The sequence below is a fragment of the Microcebus murinus genome, chromosome 21 (genome assembly GCF_040939455.1).
Source record: "Microcebus murinus isolate Inina chromosome 21, M.murinus_Inina_mat1.0, whole genome shotgun sequence".
NCBI classification, from domain to species: domain Eukaryota; kingdom Metazoa; phylum Chordata; class Mammalia; order Primates; family Cheirogaleidae; genus Microcebus; species Microcebus murinus.
The window spans coordinates 6,447,860-6,468,090 of NC_134124.1; the positions used below are offsets into that span (position 1 = coordinate 6,447,860).

Genomic DNA, 20,231 nt, shown 5'->3' on the forward strand with positions numbered 1-20,231 from the left:
AAGCTAGTTCCAGCACACTCCTCCCTGTCCCAGAGCCTCTAGGAAGCCTCAGGATTACAGTGTCCATCTTAGGATACTGGCCAAAGGGAGACAGTCTTGGAGATGCTGCTTATTATTGAACTTTCTTTTGGAATGTTGAGAAAGCAGCGGGGAATCTTTAGGCGGACTGCTATGCTTTCTTCCTCATCTGCATATACCATTACATGGAGGCCCGGAAGCTGAGGAGGTTAGTCAAAGGTACAGAAGGAGAAAAAGGAGGACGCGATCCCACTCCCCAAGGAAGGAAAGACTCCAACGCAGAGGGAACGGGAGCTGAGGTGGAGACGGCCACTGCCTCTCTCGCTCTGTTCTCAGCCCTCGGCTCGAGAAAAGCAGACTTAGCAGGGTGGGACGGGTGCCTTTTATTGGTCTGGTCAGTGCGTGCAGTGGCAGGCTCAGGGGGAGCTTCCTTCTCTGTCCTGGCTCTCCTCTTCCCTCTCCTGGGAGTTTGCGACTCACGCCAAAAAAGAAGAGTGTCTAGGCAGGGTGGCAGGCAGAGCCAGGGTGAAAATTACAGGGCTGAGATCTGAAAGGGCTCACGATTTATGTAGAAAATGTGAGGTTGCTAGGCCACCCAGATGAAACGTCCGTCAGAGCAGGGGTCAGAAGGAAGAGCTTTCCCTGGAGGCTCCCTACTGGGCCCTTCGTGCCATCAGCATCTCCCTGATTTTGTCTTCAGCTTCCTTAACGCTCCGCTCCAGGTAGGATTTTTTCTGTTCTAATTCTTTTATTTTGTCTTCTGCTATTCTTTGTTTCTCTAACAGCTGATTGTGAATTATCTCCTTGGACTGAAGAATAAATATTCTTCCTACACCTTCATACATGTTAGTTTCATCTACCAAAGTCATAATCTCTGTATCTGTAAGATGTGCATGCTTTTTCATTCTGTTTAGCTGCTCAATCTGTATGTCTGCAAGCTTCACCTTCTGTGGAGTGTCAATAACTTTGGCTTGAAGCTCTGTGAAGGCCCTTTTCAACTCCAGATCCATGGGGGCCGCCATCTTGATACCTAAAATTTCTTTAAGAACTGAGAATTTGCCTTTTGCCGGGTGGTGGCTCACGCCTGTAATCCTAGCTCTCTGGGAGGCCAAGGCAGGCGAATTGCTCGAGGTCGGGAGTTCGAAACCAGCCTAAGCAAGAGCGAGACCCCATCTCTACTATAAATAGAAAGAAATTAATTGGCCAACTAATATATAGAGAAAAAATTAGCCGGGCATGGTGGTGCATGCCTGTAGTCCCAGCTACTCGGGAGGCTGAGGCAGGAGGATTGCTTGAGCCCAGGAGTTTGAGGTTGCTGTGAGCTAGGCTGACGCCACGGCACTCACTCTATCCTAGACAACAAAGTGAGACTCTGTCTCAAAAAAAAAACCTGAGAATTTTACTAATTTTTACTAATTTTACTTTTCAAACTAATACCTTCTCACAAAAACATAACTGGGAAATACTAACCTCAGAACTATTTGGTAGGGTACCCAGCCACTTTGTCCAGGACTAAAAGGGCTCCCAGTGATACAACCAGGAAAAATCCCAGGCAAACAAGCATGGGTTGTCACTCAAATGTTTGGTCACCCTTGGAGGGCACTTACTCATGCTGAGGAATAGTTATATAAATGATTAGTTAAAATTATCTTCTGATTCTGACCATTTTCAATATATCAAATAATTATTTATACATTTATACTTTTTAAAAATTAATTATCTTATGTCAGATAGGTACTATGCTGACATCTTAACAAGGTTTGAGGAAGGTACATCTTACACAAGTGTCAAAACCCAATCATCATGCTTATGAATTACAAAAGGATTTATACCTTTTTAACTAGACTGAACTGTACATTAATTATACATTTAGATATAGCATACATGCTTGGGAAAATGTATAACTAAAGTTACATGTCTTCTCAAACTTATGAAAGTGTGTATATATAGCAACATTGTATCAGTTTTCCATTACTTAATGTTATGTCATTGTTAAAATCATATTGTAAGCCTATATTTTAACTAGATAATGTTATTTGCTTCACAGAACACAATTATTTCTTTAACACTTGTTTTTAAGAATGGTTTATTTCACTTGTAGTTACTTAAACCCTAGGAATGATGTTTTTCAAAAAGCAGAACCACAGCCTTTTATAATAAGATAGTTTGTGATTTGTTCTTTTGAGGACTATATTTTAAGAAGGTTCTTCTGTAATTTGATAATGACAAAGTTTTGGTTTGTTGGGATTATTTTTCAGCAGCCAATCAGCTAACCACACCTATGGAAAAAAAGAAAAAACCCTTAAGTTAATAAACACTTAAAAATTTCCTTTCAATATATACTATATCAAATAGAAACTTAAACAGTTTTCAAAATCACTTTAAGAATAAGAAAATTACCAATAAAAATTGAAACACTCTTATTTACCTGATGCAAAATTGTTAGGCGTAGATCCAAATTGGAAAGGAAGAAGTAAAACTATCTCTATTCACAGATGGCATGATCCTGTATATTGAAAAATCCCACAGAATTCACAAGAAAACTACTAGAACTAATAAATTTAGCAAAAAAATGGGCGAAAAGCCAGAGCATGGCTCGCACCTATAATCCCAGGTACTTAGGAGGCTGAGGCAGGAGTGTCACTTAAGTCCAGGAGTTTGACACCAGCCTAGGTGATACAGCAAGACCTCTTCCCCAAAAAGAAATAAAAAAAAAAGGCAAAGGACTTGAATTTAAATAGATATACTGGCCAATAAGCTCATGAAAAGAAGATGCTCAACAGCATTAGTCATTAAGGAAATGCAAATGCAAATCAAAACTACTGAAGGAAAAAAAACAAAAAAGAACATGCGTTGGATAGGATGTGGACAAACTGCAACTCTCATACACAGCTGGGTAGGAATGTAAAATGATGCAACCACTATGCAAAACAGTTGGGTGGTTCCTTAAAAAGCTAAACAAGGCTGGGCACAGTGGCCCATGCCTGTAATCCACTTTGGGAGACCAAGACAGGAGGATTGCTTGAGCCCAGGAGTTCGAGACCAGCCTAGGCAGGAGTGAGACACCATCTCTACAAAAAATAGAAAACTTGGCTAGGCGTGGTGGCACACGCCTGTAGTCCCAGCTATTCAGAAGGCTGAGGCAGAAGGATCACTTGAGCCCAGGAGTGAGGCTGCAGTAAGCTATGATGTCACCACTCTATCCCAGGAGACAAGGGTGTAACTATCTCTAAATAAATAATGACTGACATATCATAAGAAACAAAAATATTGGCCAGTCGTGGTGGCTCATGCCTGTAATCCTAGCACTCTGGGAGGCCGAGGCGGGAGGAATGCTTGAGCTCAGGAGTTTGAGACCAGCCTGAGCAAGAGCAAGACACTGTCTCTACTAAAAATAGAAAGAAATTAATTGGCCAACTAAGAATATATAGAAAAAATTAGCCAGGCATGGTGGTGTATGCCTGTAGTCCCAGCTACTCGGGAGGCTAAAGCAGAAGGATTGCTTAAGCCCAGGAGTTTGAGGTTGCTGTGAGCTAGGCTGACACCACCGCACCCTAGCCCTGGCCAACAGAATGAGACTCTGTCTCAAAAAGAAACAAAAATGTTGAACAAATTCAAGTATATCTCTAAATTTATCATTTAAATGATTATTTACCTTATACACAAAAGCAATGTTCAAAAATTAAAGACTGCAATCAATGAAAATATATTTAGAAACAACGTTTACTAAGATTTAAAACACAGCAATAGGCCAGGCGCGGTGGCTCATGCCTGTAATCCTAGCACTCTGGGAGGCCGAGGCAGGTGGATTGCTCGAGGTCAGGAGTTCGAAACCAGCCTGAGCAAGAGCGAGACCCCGTCTCTATTATAAATAGAAAGAAATTAATTGGCCAACTAATATATATAGAAAAAAAATTAGCCAGGCATGGTGGCGCATGCCTGTAGTCCCAGCTACTCGGGAGGCTGAGGCAGGAGGATTGCTTGAGCCCAGGAGTTTGAGGTTGCTGTGAGCTGGGCTGATGCCATGGCACTCACTCTAGCCTAGGCAACAAAGTGAGACTCTGTCTCAAAAAAAATAATAAAACACAGCAATAAAATAAGTAGTCAACAGTTATACATAAGAAAGTATCTAAAATGTATACAAGTTTCTAAAAATGCTTATTTTAAAAAGGCACTCAATACTATCAATGTTTCAAAGAATACAATGTTTTAAACAAGAAAACTATAGACAATATTCTTAATGTGAATAAAAAGATTTCTTACAAAAGGATCTCCTGGTTTTTGCTTACAAAGCTCTGTGAGTCCTTGAAGCAGAGTTGGTGTCACGTATAAGTTTAAATAGTCCTTAGCAGATTGTCCAATTGGAATGGGCTCAACAATCACTGCAAATACAAATGTATTCTCATTAAAACAAACATAAATGTATATAATGAGTGAGATGTGCACCATCTGGGGGATGGTCATGCTGGAGACTCAGTCTTGTGGGGGGAGGGGGGGAAATGGCATTTATTGAAACCTTAAAATCTGTACCCCCATAATATGCTGGAAAAAAAAAATTCTACCTCTGGAAAACTGGGAAAAAAAACATAAATGATTAAATATTATATAGTTATTAAAAAGGATGCCTTCAAAGAACTTTTTTTTTTGTTTTTTGAGACAGAATCTCACTTTGTTGCCCAGGCTAGAATAAGTGTTGTGGTGTCAGCCTAGCTCACAGCAACCTCAATCTCCTGGGCTCAAGCAATTCTACTGCCTCAGCCTCCCGAGTAGCTGGGACTACAGGCATGCGCCACCATGCCTGGCTAATTTTTTTCTATATATATTTTTAGTTGGTCAATTAATTTCTTGCTATTTTTGGTAGAGATGGAGTCTCGCTCAGGCTGGTTTCGAACTCCTAACCTTGAGCAATCCGCCTGCCTCAGCTTTCCAGAGTCCTAGGATTACAAGTGTGAGCCACCACGCCCGGCCCTTCAAAGAACTTTTAATGCCATTAGAAGTACTCATAGTTTTCTTTTTTTTTTTAAAGGAAATGGAATTAGATACATTGCATAACTGTATATTTAAAAACACAAGCAAATATACAGAGAAGTAAGCCTACATAAGACTGGCAAGAAACTTATCAAAATGCTAATAGTAATCATCTACATGATTCTGATTGGTTTATTTCTCAACTATATCCTTTTCTGCATTTCCATGTTTTTTTTATAGAAAATAAACATTACTTTGTAATGGATAATGTTATGAAAAATATAAATGAACATGTAAAACTAGATTAATTTATTTGTTAAATGATAGCAGGTACTTTGTAAAGGGGCACAGATACAATAGTGAATAAGACAGAGTTATTACTGGTGTATGGTGCGCTTATACACTAGCAAATACACATAAAAAATCTAATTCTAGGCTGGGCACAGTGGCTCATGCCTGTAATCCTAGCTCTCTGGCGGGCGGTTCGCTCAAGGTCAGGAGTTCGAGACTGAGCAAGAGTGAGACCCTGTCTTTACTAAAAATAGAAAGAAATTAATTGACCAACTAATATATATAAAAAAGAAAAATTAGCCGGGCACGGTGGCTTATGCCTGTAGTCCCAGTTACTCAGGAGGCTAAGGCATGAGGATCACTTAAACCCAGGAATTTGATGTTTCTATGAGCCAGGTTGACACCATGGTACTCTACTCAGACCCACAGAGAGAGACTGTCTCAAAAAAAAAAGTTCTTCATATATTCTGGATACAAGTCCTTCATTTATTTATTTATTTGTATTTTTTTTTTTTTTGAGACAGAGTCTTGCTTTGTTGCCCAGGCTAGAGTGAGTGCCCTGGCGTCAGCCTAGCTCACAGCAACCTCAAATTCCTGGGCTCAAGCGATCCTCCTGCCTCAGCCTCCTAAGTAGCTAGGACTACAGGCATGCGCCAGCATGCCTGGCTAATTTTTTCTATATATATTAGTTGGCCAATTAATTTCTTCGTCTTTATAGTAGAGACAGGGTCTCGCTCTTACTCAGGCTGGTTTTGAACTCCTGACCTCGAGCAATCCGCCTGCCTCGGCCTCCCAGAGTGCTAGGATTACAGGCATGAGCCACCACGCCAGGCCCCTTTTCATATTCTTAATGATGTATTTTGTAGCACAAAAGATTTTAATTTGATGTACTCCAATTTATCAATATTTTCTCTTAAGATCATGTTTTTGGGCCGGGCGCTGTGGCTCACGCCTGTAATCCTAGCTCTTGGGAGGCCGAGGCGGGCGGATTGCTCAAGGTCAGGAGTTCAAAACCAGCCTGAGCAAGAGCGAGACCCCGTCTCTACTATAAATAGAAAGAAATTAATTGGCCAACTGATATATATATAAAAAATTAGCCGGGCATGGTGGCGCATGCCTGTAGTCCCAGCTACTCGGGAGGCTGAGGCAGAAGGATCACTCGAGCCCAGGAGTTTGAGGTTGCTGTGAGCTAGGCTGACGCCACGGCACTCATTCTAGCCTGGACAACAAAGCGAGACTCTGTCTCAAAAAAAAAAAAAAAAAAAAAAAAAAAAAAAAAAAAAAAGATCATGTTTTTGATGTCATATTTTTTTTGTTGTTTGTTTGTTTTGTTTTTTTTTTGAGACAGAGTCTCGCTTTCTTGCCTAGGCTAGTGTGAGTGCCGTGGCGTCAGCCTAGCTCACAGCAACCTCAAACTCCTGGGCTCAAGCAATCCTACTGCCTCAGCCTCCCGAGTTGCTGGGACTACAGGCACGAGCCACCATGCCCGGCTAATTTTTTATATATATATATATTAGTTGGCCAATTGATTTCTTTCTATTTTTATAGTAGAGACGGGATCTCGCTCAGGCTGGTTTTGAACTCCTGACCTTGAGCAATCCGCCCGCCTCGGCCTCCCAGAGTGCTAGGATTACAAGCGTGAGCCACCGCGCCCGGCCTTGATGTCATATTTAAGAACTCTTTGTCCAATCCAAGTCATGAAGATTTTCTCCTGTTTTCTTCTAGATGTTTTTACATTTAAGTCTATGATCTGTTTTGAGTTAATTTGTTAATTTTTGTGTATGAGGTGAAACAGGGTCTACAATATGTTCTTTTTTGTTTGTTTTATTTTTAATGTGGATATCTAGTTTTCCTAGCACTGTATACAGATACTTAACTTACAATGCGGTTACATCCCAATAAACCCATCATAAGTTGAGAATATCATTAAGTCGAAAATGCATTTAATACACCTAACCAACCAAACATCGTAGCTTGGCCTAGATAGAGGACCTTAAACACTTGCATAAATTAGCTACAGTTGGGCAAAATCATCTAACACAAAGCCAAGTTTATAATAAAGCATGGAATATCTCATGTAATGTATCAAATACTATATTGAAAGTAAAAAACAGAATGGTTGTATGGGTACTCACCATTAGGTACACAGCTGAAAGCACCACACCATAGTAAAGTCAAAAAATCGTAAGTTGAACCAGGGTAAGTTGGGTACTGTCTGCATTGGAAAGACCATACTTTTCTGATTTAATTGTCTAGGTGCCTTTGTTGAAAGTGAATTGACCATAAATGTAAGAATTTATTTCTAGCTATGATACCAGGCTAATTTTTCTATTTTTAGTAGAGATCAGTGTCTCGCCCTTGCTCAGGCTGGTCTCGAACTCCTGAGCTCACGCAGTCCTCCTGCCTCAGCCTCCCAGAGTGCTAGGATTACAGGTGTGAGCCACTGTGCCTGGCTGAGATGTCTTTTTAATGTGGTAGCACTTTAGGTTTAGTCTTATTAGTGAATTAGACTTTTCCTCTTTGTTTTTAAATGAAACAGGATAAAAACTCATTTTAACTTAAATAGAAGGTATATTTGAAAGCTCTTCTTACTCATAGGGTTATAGTCTTAAACTGTTATTTTCGATTGCCTTTGATTTTACTCAGTCTTCTAGACCTGAGTTTAGACATATAGTTAAACATTTGAGAAGCAGTGAGTTGTAGGACAAATATAAATTACTAATTTCCTACCACATTGCAAATCTTTTGCTGTGAAGTTCTTTGAAGCAAGTTCTCAGAGTTTGTGGTATGAGTGTCCTCTTGCTTAGCAGTCAACAACTATGTGCAAAACCCTATATGATAAGCCATTAAAGCAAGTTATAAAGATATTCAAATACATGTTCCCAGCCCTAGAAAAAAGTAATGCTTGGGCAGATGTGGTGGCTCATGCCTATAATCCTAGCACACTGGGAGGCCAAGGCAGAAGGATAGCTTGAGGTCAGGAGTTTGAGACCAGTCTGAGCAAGAGTGTGACCCCTTTTCTACTAAAAATAGAAAAAATTAGCTGAGCATGGTGGTCCTCACCTGTAGTCCCAGCTACTCAGGAGACTGAGGCAAGAGGATTATTTGAAACCAGGAGTTTGAGGTTGCTGTGAGCTAGGCTGACACCATAGCACTCTAGCCCGGGTAACAGAGTGGGACTGTGTCTCAAAAAAAAAAGAAATTGAAAAGCTGTTTCTAAAATTCAGTAAAATTGCAAAAGCTATAAGAGCTAAAATTATTTTGAAAAGAAATGAAGTTGAGAAACTTCTATTACCTGATTTCAAAACTTACTGCAAAGCCGCAATAATTAACTGCAAAGCTGCAATAATTAACTGCAAAGCCACGATAATTAAGACACTGTGGTACTGACATAAAGATATACATATGGATCAGTGGAACAGAATCAAAAATCTAGGAATAAATTCTTACAATTATGGTCAATTCACTTTCAACAAAGGCACCTAGACAATTAAATCGGAAAAGGATGGCCTTTCCAGTGCAGACAGGAGTCTGAAGTTGCAGTGAGCAATAATGACACCACTGTACTCTACCCAGGGCAGCAGAGTGAGACTCTGTCTCAAAAAAAATAAATAAATAAAATAAATTAATTTTTAAAAACAAAGAAAGAAAATTAATTGCCCCAAAAGTGTAATATATGTGGTTTTGGCACACACCTCTCTACTGTATATGTTGTCACAGTATATAATAAAGAGTACATGTGCAGTATATAATTTTATAGTGATGATGCCACTGCACTCTACCCAGGGTGATGGAGCAAGACTGTCTCAAAAAAAAAAAGACATTTCATGTTTGACATGTGCTTCAAAAAAATATAGAAACAGGGGAAGCAGAAGTAGGGATTATAGATGAAGTGAGACTGACCACAATTGCTAGCATTTGTTGGCTCTAATTTTGTATATGTTTGGAATTTTCCACAATAAATAGTTTTAAAGAAAAAGATGACTTAATGGAATGGATATATGACAGAAAATAAATTTGATTGGTAAAACCAAAATATGTGAAGTAGACAAATCCTTCCAGAAAACAAATGTCTATTTCAAAATGTAGGTTTTGTTTGCTTAGAATCAGGGACCATCATACTTTTATCTCTTGGCAAAAAAAAAAAAAGAAGGCTGGGTAAGATGGCTCAGGCCTGCAATCCTAGTACTCTAGGAGGCCAAGGCAGGAGGACCACTTAAGCTCAGACCAGCATGAGCAAGAGCAAGACCCATTTCTACTAAAAACAGAAAAATCAGCCAGGTACAGTGGCACTCACCTGTAGCCTCAGCTACAAGAGGCTGAGGCAGGAGGATTACTTGAGCCCCAGAGTCTGAGGTTGCAGTGAGGTAGGATGACACCACTGTACTCTAGCCAGGGGTGACAGAGCAAAATTCTGTCTCAAAAAAAAAGAATCGGGGACTTTTCAGAGTGCACAGAAAGCAGGGCAGTATGCCTTCCCCTGAGAGAATGACAGAAGCAAAGGAATAGTTATTAAGCAGGCTGAAGGGCCAGTATGGAGGAAAGTTGTCAACCCATTGTCAGGTCAGCATCAGGATGTTACCAAGCCTGTTGGCCCTAAAAAGTAACAGATCAAGTGTTCAAAAAATGAAATTTATTTATTTGGAATCAGAAATTCCAGGTTGTATCTTATCAGTTATTGCATAAATGTGAAATTGCCTCCCCCACAAAAAAATCAGAAACTTTTAAATCCCCAAGACAGCTTTGAGTTTTCTGAATGAACTTTCAGTAGAAAATATTGAGGAACAGATCTAAATGATGTAGAGAGGCCGGGCGCGGTGGCTCACGCCTGTAATCCTAGCACTCTGGGAGGCCGAGGCGGGCGGATTGCTCAAGGTCAGGAGTTCAAAACCAGCCTGAGCGAGACCCCGTCTCTACCATAAAAATAGAAAGAAATTAATTGGCCAACTAATATATATAATATAAAATCAGCCGGGCATGGTGGCTCGTGCCTGTAGTCCCAGCTACTCGGGAGGCTGAGGCAGGAGGATTGCTTGAGCCCAGGAGTCTGAGGTTGCTGTGAGCAAGGCTGACACCACGGCACTCACTCTAGCCTGGGCAAGAAAGTGAGACTCTGTCTCAAAAAAAAAAATAAAAATAAAAAAATAAATGATGTAGAGAAAAATAACATACAAAAAAATATTCAAAATTACTCAATGCTTTGCATTTTTTCCTTCATAATGAAAATTGCCGAGTTTACTTTCTGCTCTAAAAATATTGAAAACAAACCAAAAACCTCAGTGTTTTTCCTCAATATGTCTACTTTTATAAGGTTTACAACTTCCTTAAAAAGATAGAAAACAAAAAAGAGCCTACTTATTAGTCTCACTAGTACATGAGACTTTTTTAGGCAAACAGTAAGTTGTTAGAGAAGATGGTAAATCAATCATAATTGCCAAGAGAGATTTTTTTGTGTATGTGTAACCAACTTTACTGAACCATTAGAGAAAACTAGAAACAGTTACAACACAGAATATTTCTAGCCCAAGAGAAAATAAAAGGAAAAAAAAAAAATCAAACTCTTCTCAAAAGATTCCCTAGAGGGCACAATTTAGTTATGAGGGAAATGTTGAGTTTTCTATTCATGGCTTCAAGTGTTTAAGTATCTACAATTTGAAAATATGACAAAATATATTGGAAAAAAATCCTTTTATCTGCCTTCTCAGTTATATCCCTAAAATAAAAGAAAGAGCAAACAATAAGGAGACGCAGCTGAAAATTAGTCATCTGTAACTCACCTTCTGGAAACATGAAACGGATTTCTCTTTCTGCTGCAGTAAAGTCATTGCTCCCATGAAGCGCATTCCGCAGGTCATCTGTGCCATAAATTGCTCTTAGACTAAAAACAAGTTAGAGATGATATCCATCCAATCTGACTTCTTTTCCTTACTTTATAATGTATGCATTCTACTTAGGAATTTTACAAAAGCCACATCTCACATATGAAGGCTTCAATCTATTTTAATTTTTTTTTTTTTTTTGGACACAGAGTCTCCCTTTATTGCCCAGGTTAGAGTGAGTGCCCTGGCGTCAGCCTAGCTCACAGCAACCTCAAACTCCTGGGCTCAAGCAATCCTGCTGCCTCAGCCTACTAAGTAGCTGAGCCACCGTACCCGGCCAATCTATTTTAAATTTAAGGTTAAGTATATCTAGATGAAGATCAAATATATTTAAATCTGCAGAAAGGAAACACTGGAAAAATAGGAGTTCTCTGGGTAAAAAAGAGGTGTTCTTTTGTGAGAAGTGAAAAAGCAATGTATATTCAAAAGTGCAAGAACTCCATGTCCTCTTATTTCCAGATATTAGTGATAATGCTAAAAATCTACATTTCTGCTCCTATATTACCGTATTCTTTAAAAATACCATCCCAATCATTCCATGAAAAATCCTACTTCAATGGCAGTTTAATTCAAGGAGAGATGAATAAGGCTAATCAACTATAAATCAGAGATATTCCCTAAGGCCTTTTGTGGTATGTGGTATTAAGGTAGACATTTCAACAGTTAACTTGTAAAATGGACCCCCGCCCCCCAAAAAAAGTTGATTTAAGAAAACTTCCAAGTGAAAAGAAATTCCCAGCCAGGTGCAGTGGCTCATGCCTGTAATCCTAGCACTCTGGAAGGCTGAGACGAGCGGATTGCTTGAGGTCAGGAGTTCGAAAACAGCCTGAGCAAGAGCGAGGCCCCATCTCTACTATAAATAGAAAGAAATTAATTGGCCAACTAATATATATAGAAAAAATTAGCCGGGCATGGTGGCGCATGCTTGTAGTCCCAGCTACTTGGGAGGCTGAGGCAGGAGGATCGCTTGAGCCCAGGAGTTTGAGGTTGCTGTGAGCTAGGCTGAAGCCATGGTACTCACTCTAGCCTGAGCAACAAAGCGAGACTCTGTCTCAAAAAAAAAAAAAAAAAGAAAGAAAGAAAAGAAAAGAAATTCCCATTACAATATTAGATTTTTTTTTCATTTTCACAGATAGATTCCATCCCACCCACATGCTCCCAACCCAGGAAAATTACCTGTCTGGGTGTGTCTCCTTAGCTACTAAGCTATTACTTGGTCCCAAAAGTTCTTTCCAGTGAGAGATGGCTTTATGTCTAGCTAATATCATTGCAACAAGTGGTCCAGAACTCATATAAGCTGTTAAATTGGGGAAAAACATTTTTCCATACTGTTCCACATAAAAGTTACTACATTGCTCAGGGCTGAGATGTAGTTTTCTTCTCTACAAGAGAAACAAAGTCAACAAAAGCATTTAAAACAGTTCAGTGACACTTTACAAAATCATTAACAACTTGAAATTAGTACCAATCTGATAATAAATTTGAGGTTTATCCTTGTATTATGTTGTTTTGTTTTTTGTGGTTTTTCAGAGATGAGGACTCACTATGTTGCCCAGGCTAGCCTCAAATTCCTACGCTCAAGTGATCCTCCCATCTCAGCCTCCCGAGTAGCTAGGACTGTATGCACACACTACCGTGCTCAGCTCTATCTTTGTATTTTGAAGAAAGGACATGATAAAATCATTAAATGTATATTGTAAATAAGAGCAATTATTTAACTTACTTAAGAAAAATGATTCTAGTTTGGCAGCCTCCCTCAGCATATAGTTTATTAATGACAAATTTATCATATCTTCTTCTTAAGGTAAAAAATACTCCAGTTAACAAAACTGGACTTTAGAACACTCCAAACTTGTCTTTCCCTATTTTTGTTATTTTCCTATTTATTGTGAAATTTTCCTACATTATTTTGGGAGCTGTTCTGATTATATTAATAATACTTAGCTGAGTGTGATGGCTCACACCTGTAATCCTAGCACTCTGGGAGTCAAGGCTGGAGGATCACTCAAGGTCAGGAGTTCAAAACCACCCTGAGCAAGAGTGAGACCCTGTCTCTACTAAAAATAGAAACGAATTAATTGGTCAACTAAAAATATATGGAAAAAATTGGCCGGGTATGGTGGCGTATGCCTGTAATCCCAGCTACTGGAAGGCTGAGGCAGAAGGATCACTTGAGCCCAAGAATTTGAGGTTGCTGTGAGCTAGGCTGATGCCACAGCACTCTAGCCCAGGCAACAGAGTGAGACTCTATCTCAAATAATAATACTTAGAAATAACATGCAGGATATTGATGCAGTAAAAAAAGTTTTTCACTTGAATACATGCATTCTTTATTCTGGTTCTGCCATAAATATGTAACCTTAAGAAAAATTGGTGGTATGTTTCTCAATTTGAAAGATTGAGACTTTTTGGACAAATATTATCTCCCTCACAAATGAGAGACTATAAGAATGAATCAAGTTTTAAAAATTCATGGTAGCTGAGTCAACCATCCTTCTAATTTGACAGTATCATGCTTTCCATAAAAGCAGCTATTTTGAGTACTTAAAAAAATCAACTAAGCTGAGGACAGTGGCTCACACCTGTAATCCTAGTACTCTGGAAGGCCTAGGCAGGAGGACTGCTTGAGTTCAGGAGTTGGAGACCAGCCTGAGCAAGACCCCATTTCTACTAAAAATAGAAAAATTAGCTCGGTGTTGAGGCATGTGCCTGAAGTGCCAGCTACTTCGGAGGTTGAGGCAGGAGGATTCCTTGAGCCCAGGAGTTTGAGGTTGCAGTGAGCTACGATGATGCCACTGCACTTTACCCAGGGTGACAGAGTGAGACTCAAGAGTGAGTCTGAAGAAAAAAAGGAAATTGAACCTCACTCCCCCCTCCATAAAATAAAAAAAAGTAAAAATTTAAAACAACAAAGAAAAAATTCAACTATTACTGCTTTTTTTTCAAACCCACTAAAGATGGGTCAGGAGAGAAAAGGCTCAGAATAAAACAGAGATTTAAAGTAGATTTCAAAGAAGAACTCTGGCTAGAGTAAGGATGAGACATGGAGATAAGTCACTAGGAGAAGGCTAAAAACCCCCATAATTTCTTGAATTCCTGGCCTCAAGCTATCTTCCCTCATGGGCCTTCCCAAGTACTAGGATTACACGTGTAGGCACTTTGCCTGGCCAAAAACCTTCATGATTAGGGCAGAAACTCATCTTTCTAAAGTGGATTAGATTTTCCTAAGAGCACAGTGTGAATTTTACCAAGTGACCTAACTCTTTTTTTTTTTTTTTTGAGACAGAGTCTCACTTTGTTGCCCAGGCTAGAGTGAGTACCATGGCTGTCAGCCTAGCTCACAGCAACCTCAAACTCCTGGGCTCAAGCAATCTTGCTGCCTCAGCCTCCCGAGTAGCTGGGACTACAGACATGAACCACCATGCCCGGCTAATTTTATATATATATATTAGTTAGCCAATTAATTTATTTCTATTTATAGTAGAGCTCACAGCAACCTGGGTCTCGCTCTTGCTCAGGTGGTTTAGAACTCCTGACCTCAAGCAATCCGCCCGCCTCTGCCTCCCAGAGTGCTAAGATTACAGGTGTGAGCCACCATTCCGGGCCCAAGTGACCGAACTCTTTTTTTTTTTTTTTTTTTTGAGACAGAGTCTCGCTTTGTTGCCCAGGCTAGAGTGAGTGCCGTGGCGTCAGCCTAGCTCACAGCAACCTCAAACTCCTGGGCTCAAGCGATCCTTCTGTCTCAGCCTCCCAAGTAGCTGGGACTACAGGCATGAGCCACCATGCCCAGCTAATTTTTTCTATATATATTAGTTGGCCAATTAGTTTCTTTCTATTTATAGTAGAGACGGGGTCTTGCTCTTGCTCAGGCTGGTTTCGAACTCCTGACCTCATGCAATCCGCCCGCCTCGGCCTCCCAGAGAGCTAGGATTACAGGCGTGAGCCACCGCGCCCGGCCAAGTGACCTAACTCTTAAAGCTGTTTCCAAAACTGTGTTTCCTCAAGTTTCAGAAACTTGGTAAAAGCCCTATAATATGCCGAAATTAAAAAAAAAAAAAATTAAAAAAAATAAAAAGAAACTTGGTAAAAGTGCTTGGTTTGTAGCAAGGAATCTACACAGCCAAGAGCAAGTTTAGGAACATGCCTATCTATGTGGCTCAGCACTGCTATGAACGGGACCTGCAGCACAAGTGTAACATTCTCATCAGTAAAGGACCAGTTACTATGAAAAAGGTGCTGACATCTGTTCTCATATTGAAACTCACATAGTGAAAAAGTGAAACATGTGAAAAATTATAAGAGCACCTAATTTAGCATAATCTTTTATTCTATTATTTAAAATTAAGACATGAAAATAATTATGATTCTAGCCAGGCGCAGTGGCTCACATCTGTAATCCTAGCACTCTGGGAGGCCGAGGCGGATGGATTGCTCGAGGTCAGGAGTTCGAAACCAGCCTGAGCAAGAGCGAGCCCCCATCTCTACTATAAATAGAAAGAAATTAATTGCCTAACTAATATATATAGAAAAAACTAGCCAGGCATGGTGGTGCATGCCTGTAGTCTCAGCTACTTAGGAGGCTGAGGCAGGAGGATCGTTTGAGCCCAGAAGTGTAAGGTTGCTGTGAGCTAGGCTGATACCATGGCACTCACTCTAGCCTGGGCAACAAAGCGAAGACTCTGTCTCAAAAAAAAAAAAAAGAAAAGAAAAGAATTATGATTGTTATGCATATTGGTGGATTGTTTTTGTTTTTTTCTTCCTTAGTTTAAAAATAAAATCTCATCTGTTGCAATATAATCCTTTATCGGTCACATGCCCCTTAACAAGCAAGGGAAACTCCCTTCTGCAAGTATGCTAGCCAACGCAGCATAATTTTAAAAATTAAGCGTTCATCTTTAACTAAAATTGATACTGAATCAATGATTCCATTGGTTGCTTTAAACTTAGATTAGGTGAAACTTTTTGAAGTTAGGTTGAGTATTTTCACAAAAAGAAGCAGTGATATTAAGTACCATCAGAATGGAACCTTTAGTTTGTAAAAAAGGAAACACTGCCACCTATTGAAAAGATACATCATTTTGGGGAAGATTTTCCCTGGGTGGGACAAGAAAGCCTTAAATTCAATGGATTCCCAACTATAATAAAGTCCATTTTAAAAGCATATAGTACAAAGGACAAATATTGTATGACTCTCCTGTATAAAATAGCTGGAATAGTCAAATTCCTACAGACAGAAAGTAGAATAATGGTTACCAGGGATTTGGGGAGAGGAAATGGGGAGTTATTGTTTAATGAGTACAGTTTAATAGATATTTCAAGTGTTTCAGTTTGAAATGAAAAAGTTCCAGAGATGGATGGTGGCGATGGTTGTACAACAATATGAATGTACTTAATGCCACGGAACTGTATACTTAAAATGATAAATTTTATATATATCGAAGGAAAGATGGAAGGGAAGAAATGAGGAAGGAAAGACCATGGCCACCTTTAGTCTGAAATTTATTGCTAATTGGGGAATGTGTCATATATATTTACACTAATTTTTATTTATTTTTTAATGTTTAGAGACAAGGTCTTGCTCTGTCACCCAGGCTAGAATGGGGTGGCATAGTGTGATCATAGCTCACTGCAGCCTCAAACTCCTGGGCTTAGGCTATCTTCCTGCCTCATCCTCTCACACTGCTAGAACTATAGGTGCACATCACCACACTTACCTCTTTTATTTACTTTTATTTTTTATTTTTTCAGAGACAGGGTCTCAATTTGTCATCCAGGCCAGAGTGCAGTGGTGCAATTACAGCTCACTGCAACCTTGAACTCCTGAGCACAAGCAATCCTCCTGCTTCAGTCTCCCAAGTAGCTGGAACTTCTCTCACCACCATATCTGGCTAATTTTTCTATTTTTATAGAGACAGGGTCTTGCTATGTTGCCTAGGCTGGTCTCAAACTCCTGGCCTCAAGTAATCCTCCTGCCTTGGCCTCTCAAAGTGTTGGGATTATAGGCATGAGCCACCATAATCAGTCAAAAATTCAAAGCAATTTAAAAAGGAATATACTTAAAAATCTCATTCTTATCCCCATCCTAATCTACCTGTTATTCCTTGTCCTCAACAGGTAACCCTTTTTAATGTTTGTTTATACTTCGGTGTTTCATTTTACAAATGCTGGCAAACATGAATATATTACTTTGCCTCTTTCTAGCAACAAAAGGTTGCTACACAGTATTTTACATCTTGCCTTTTTCCATAACACAACAGAAAAGTTCCTCATTCTTTTTTACAATTAGTTGCATAATATTCCATTTGGTGAGTTTGCTAGGATTTATTTAACCAGTCTTCGACTGCTGGGTTGTTTTCAGTCTTTTGCTGGTAAATAAATAATGCCATAAAACATAACCTGCATATATGTCACTTTATATTAATACAAGGATTTCTATAAGAGAGATTTCCAGGAGTAGGACTTCTGGATCAAACAGTAACTCTACCTGTCATATTAGGAGATAACTACCAGGTTACCTTTGATAGGGGTTGTGCTATATGGTTTGTGCTATTTATCTCAGTATAGTTTTAATTTGCTTTTTTCCTAAAGATTGAGCACTTTTTTTTTATGTTTAAGAAGTGTTTTTCTTTTTCTAGGACCATACATGTGTTCTGCCCATTTTTCTACCAATTTAAAAAATTTTTTGGCTGGGCGCAGTGGCTCACGCCTGTAATCCTAGTTCTCTGGGAGGCTGAGGCAGGTGGATGAAACCAGCCTGAGCTAGAGTGAGAGCCCATCTCTACTAAAAAAATAGAAATTAATTGGTCAACTAAAACTATCTAGAAAAAATAAGTCAGGCATGGTGGCGAATGCCTGTAGTCCCAGCTACTCAGGAGGCAGAGGCAGGAGGATTGCTTGAGCCCAGGCGTTTGAGGTTGCTGTGAGCTAGGCTGACGCCATGGCACTCTAACCCGGGCAACAGAGTGAGACTCTGTCTCCAAAAAAAAAAAAATTTTTTTTTCTTCTAAAAGCTCTTTGTATGTTAGCCTTTTTGTCCATGATACGAGTTCCAAATCTTTTTCCCAAGTTTGTCATTTTTGTTTTGACTTTGCTTATGGTATTTGGTCATACAAATATTTTTTATGTTTATACAGTCTCACTAATCTTTTAGGGCTCCTAGACTTTAAGTCATAGTAAAAAAGGCTATTGCACTCAAAGGATAAAAATAAATCCAACCATCCTTTCTTCTAGAACTTACATGATTTAATTTTTTAATATTTAAATCTCAGATCTATTGGTGGTTTATCCTGTTATATAATAGTTGATCTAATTTTTTTTAGTGGCTACTAGTTTATTTATTTATTTATTTTTATTTCAGCATATTATGGAGGTGGCTACTAGTTTTCCTAACAACATTTATTAAACAGTTCACCTTTGCCTGAGTCTTTTAATTATACTAAATATTTCCTTACACTTTTTCACACATTCCTACCCTCAGGCTCCCAAAGCTCAAATGCAATCCCTTATCTTTCCTGATGATTATTTTTAAAACACTGACTAAATAGGCAACATGATATTGTATAAATGTAAGAGAACTGGAAATTCAGATAAGTATAGTATAAAAAAGGAAGATTAAGAATATTCAATTCTATTTGATAATCTTTAACACTATTTATATTCATTTTCAAACTTCCAGAATGACAATGTTTACCAATTGCAAAACAAACATAAGGCTTAAAACATTAAATGTTTGTAATAACTGAAAAAACCACCAATAGCCTAAAAGTCCATCAATAGAGGATCAAGTGAATAAATTGTGGTTCTAACACAAAGGGGAACAATATGCAGAAATTAGGAGGAATGGGATAGATTCACATGTATCTAGAATGTCATCTGAGGGACTTTGTAAAGGTGATCAAGGGAAAGGAACTGCTCTATTTTATGGAGAAAAATGTTTGCAAACACATAGAAAACTCCTGGAACAGGAGGAAGTGTTAAGTGGATGCCTCTCTTTGGAGATTAGGACCTGGGGTGAGAGAGGACAAGTGAAGGAAAATTCAGTCTTACTTCTCATTTTATATCCTTTTGAGGTACTAAAAAACTTCTTTAAACTTTCACATATAACTTCCATACTTAGAAGAATAAACCTAAATGTAATGCTTAGCAGTAAGAATTTAAATTCTTACATTTAGATTCTATGTGTGGGCACATTTACATAATCATTTAAAATTTTTTTAAAAGAACAAACAGAAAAAAAGCATGATCATCGTGCCCAGAAGTTACCTGAACAATGGTGAATCCAGATCTGACAATGATATCTTGTATCTCTTCCTCTTTGTCAACAATGTCTGGTTTAATAATGGCCAGAGTCTTTTCTACATATATCTGAGGTAGGGGCATTGATACCTCCATTCTGGCTTTTCCGGGTGCAATTTAAGCTTCTTGACACGTATCGACTGCAACGACACGCACCCCCATCCCAAATTCAACGTAATTGTGATTAAGAATAGCAATATGAGGTAATTGACTTTATTCATTTATAAAGGTAGAAACTGCCATGTTTTTCTTTAAGCAGGGTCTTAATAACATGATTTCTACCGCGTCGAAATGGAGCCTTGGTTTTCAGACAGGCTTTCCCCAAGACGGGAAGGACTAAGGGGCTCCCTGACCAGAGGCCAAGAGGCCACAGGAGGCCTGGAACTAGCTAGGCTCCTGCAGGCAGGGGAGCGCAGGCGAGCGCCTCGGCCGGCTGCGTCGGTGAAGTGACCCTGTCCCTGCAGGGACCACTCCGCGTATAGGGCCAGGCCTGATTGGAAAGCAGGGTCCGTAGGTCCTCTCCCAGCTGCACCTGCAAATTCTGAGTATGACTCTACGAGCACTCACCTCAGCGCCCGCCCGCCCGCCCCTCCTGTGTGACCACTTGTTGCTAGGAGACCCGAAGTCCAAAACCCAGCTGAGGGACGGTGGCTGCTGAGGGCCAATCTCAGCGACGCGACTCACTGCCTCTGACTGGTTGTCTTAACCAAAAGAGGGAGCCAGCTACAACTGTTATTATTCTCCTTGTGAATCTTAGAGCTCATAATTTATCTTATTTTC

At 39.5% G+C, this 20,231-nt stretch overlaps 1 protein-coding gene, 1 non-coding gene and 1 pseudogene across 4 annotated transcripts; all 3 read right to left on the minus strand.

The window, feature by feature from the left end:
- Positions 1-383: 383 nt before the first annotated feature.
- LOC105862496 (prefoldin subunit 1 pseudogene) lies at positions 384-1,076 on the minus strand (annotated as a pseudogene).
- Positions 1,077-1,742: 666 nt separating this feature from the next.
- LOC142863449 (small nucleolar RNA U13) lies at positions 1,743-1,844 on the minus strand. The gene has a single exon (XR_012914215.1). It is a non-coding gene; the product is annotated as a small nucleolar RNA U13 (small nucleolar RNA).
- Positions 1,845-2,077: 233 nt separating this feature from the next.
- NME5 (NME/NM23 family member 5) lies at positions 2,078-20,083 on the minus strand. Of its 3 annotated transcripts, XM_075996078.1 has the most exons (6): positions 20,019-20,083; positions 19,419-19,591; positions 12,333-12,538; positions 11,055-11,155; positions 4,282-4,400; positions 2,082-2,297 (listed from the first exon to the last, which is right to left on the minus strand). In XM_075996078.1, the coding sequence occupies exons 2-6, from the start codon at positions 19,545-19,547 to the stop codon at positions 2,214-2,216; spliced, it is 639 nt and encodes a 212-aa protein (XP_075852193.1). In that variant the 5' UTR covers positions 19,548-19,591; positions 20,019-20,083; the 3' UTR covers positions 2,082-2,213. The 3 variants fall into 3 exon arrangements, with proteins under 3 accessions (XP_012604556.1, XP_075852193.1, XP_012604555.1); XM_012749102.3 differs by having other exon boundaries at positions 2,078-2,297; positions 4,308-4,400; positions 19,419-20,073; XM_012749101.3 differs by having other exon boundaries at positions 19,419-20,073.
- Between the last annotated feature and the right edge of the window lie 148 nt (positions 20,084-20,231).

Bases quoted from the DNA above. Each gene is read 5' to 3' on its own strand.
- NME5 (XM_075996078.1), bottom strand. From the start codon at position 19,547: ATGGAGGTATCAATGCCCCTACCTCAGATATATGTAGAAAAGACTCTG. The intron at 12,539-19,418 runs GTAACTTCTGGG...TTTCTCTTGTAG, and splicing joins CTGGATTCACCATTGTTCAG to AGAAGAAAACTACATCTCAG. The intron at 11,156-12,332 runs GTAATTTTCCTG...ACTTGTTTTTAG, and splicing joins AAGGAGACACACCCAGACAG to TCTAAGAGCAATTTATGGCA.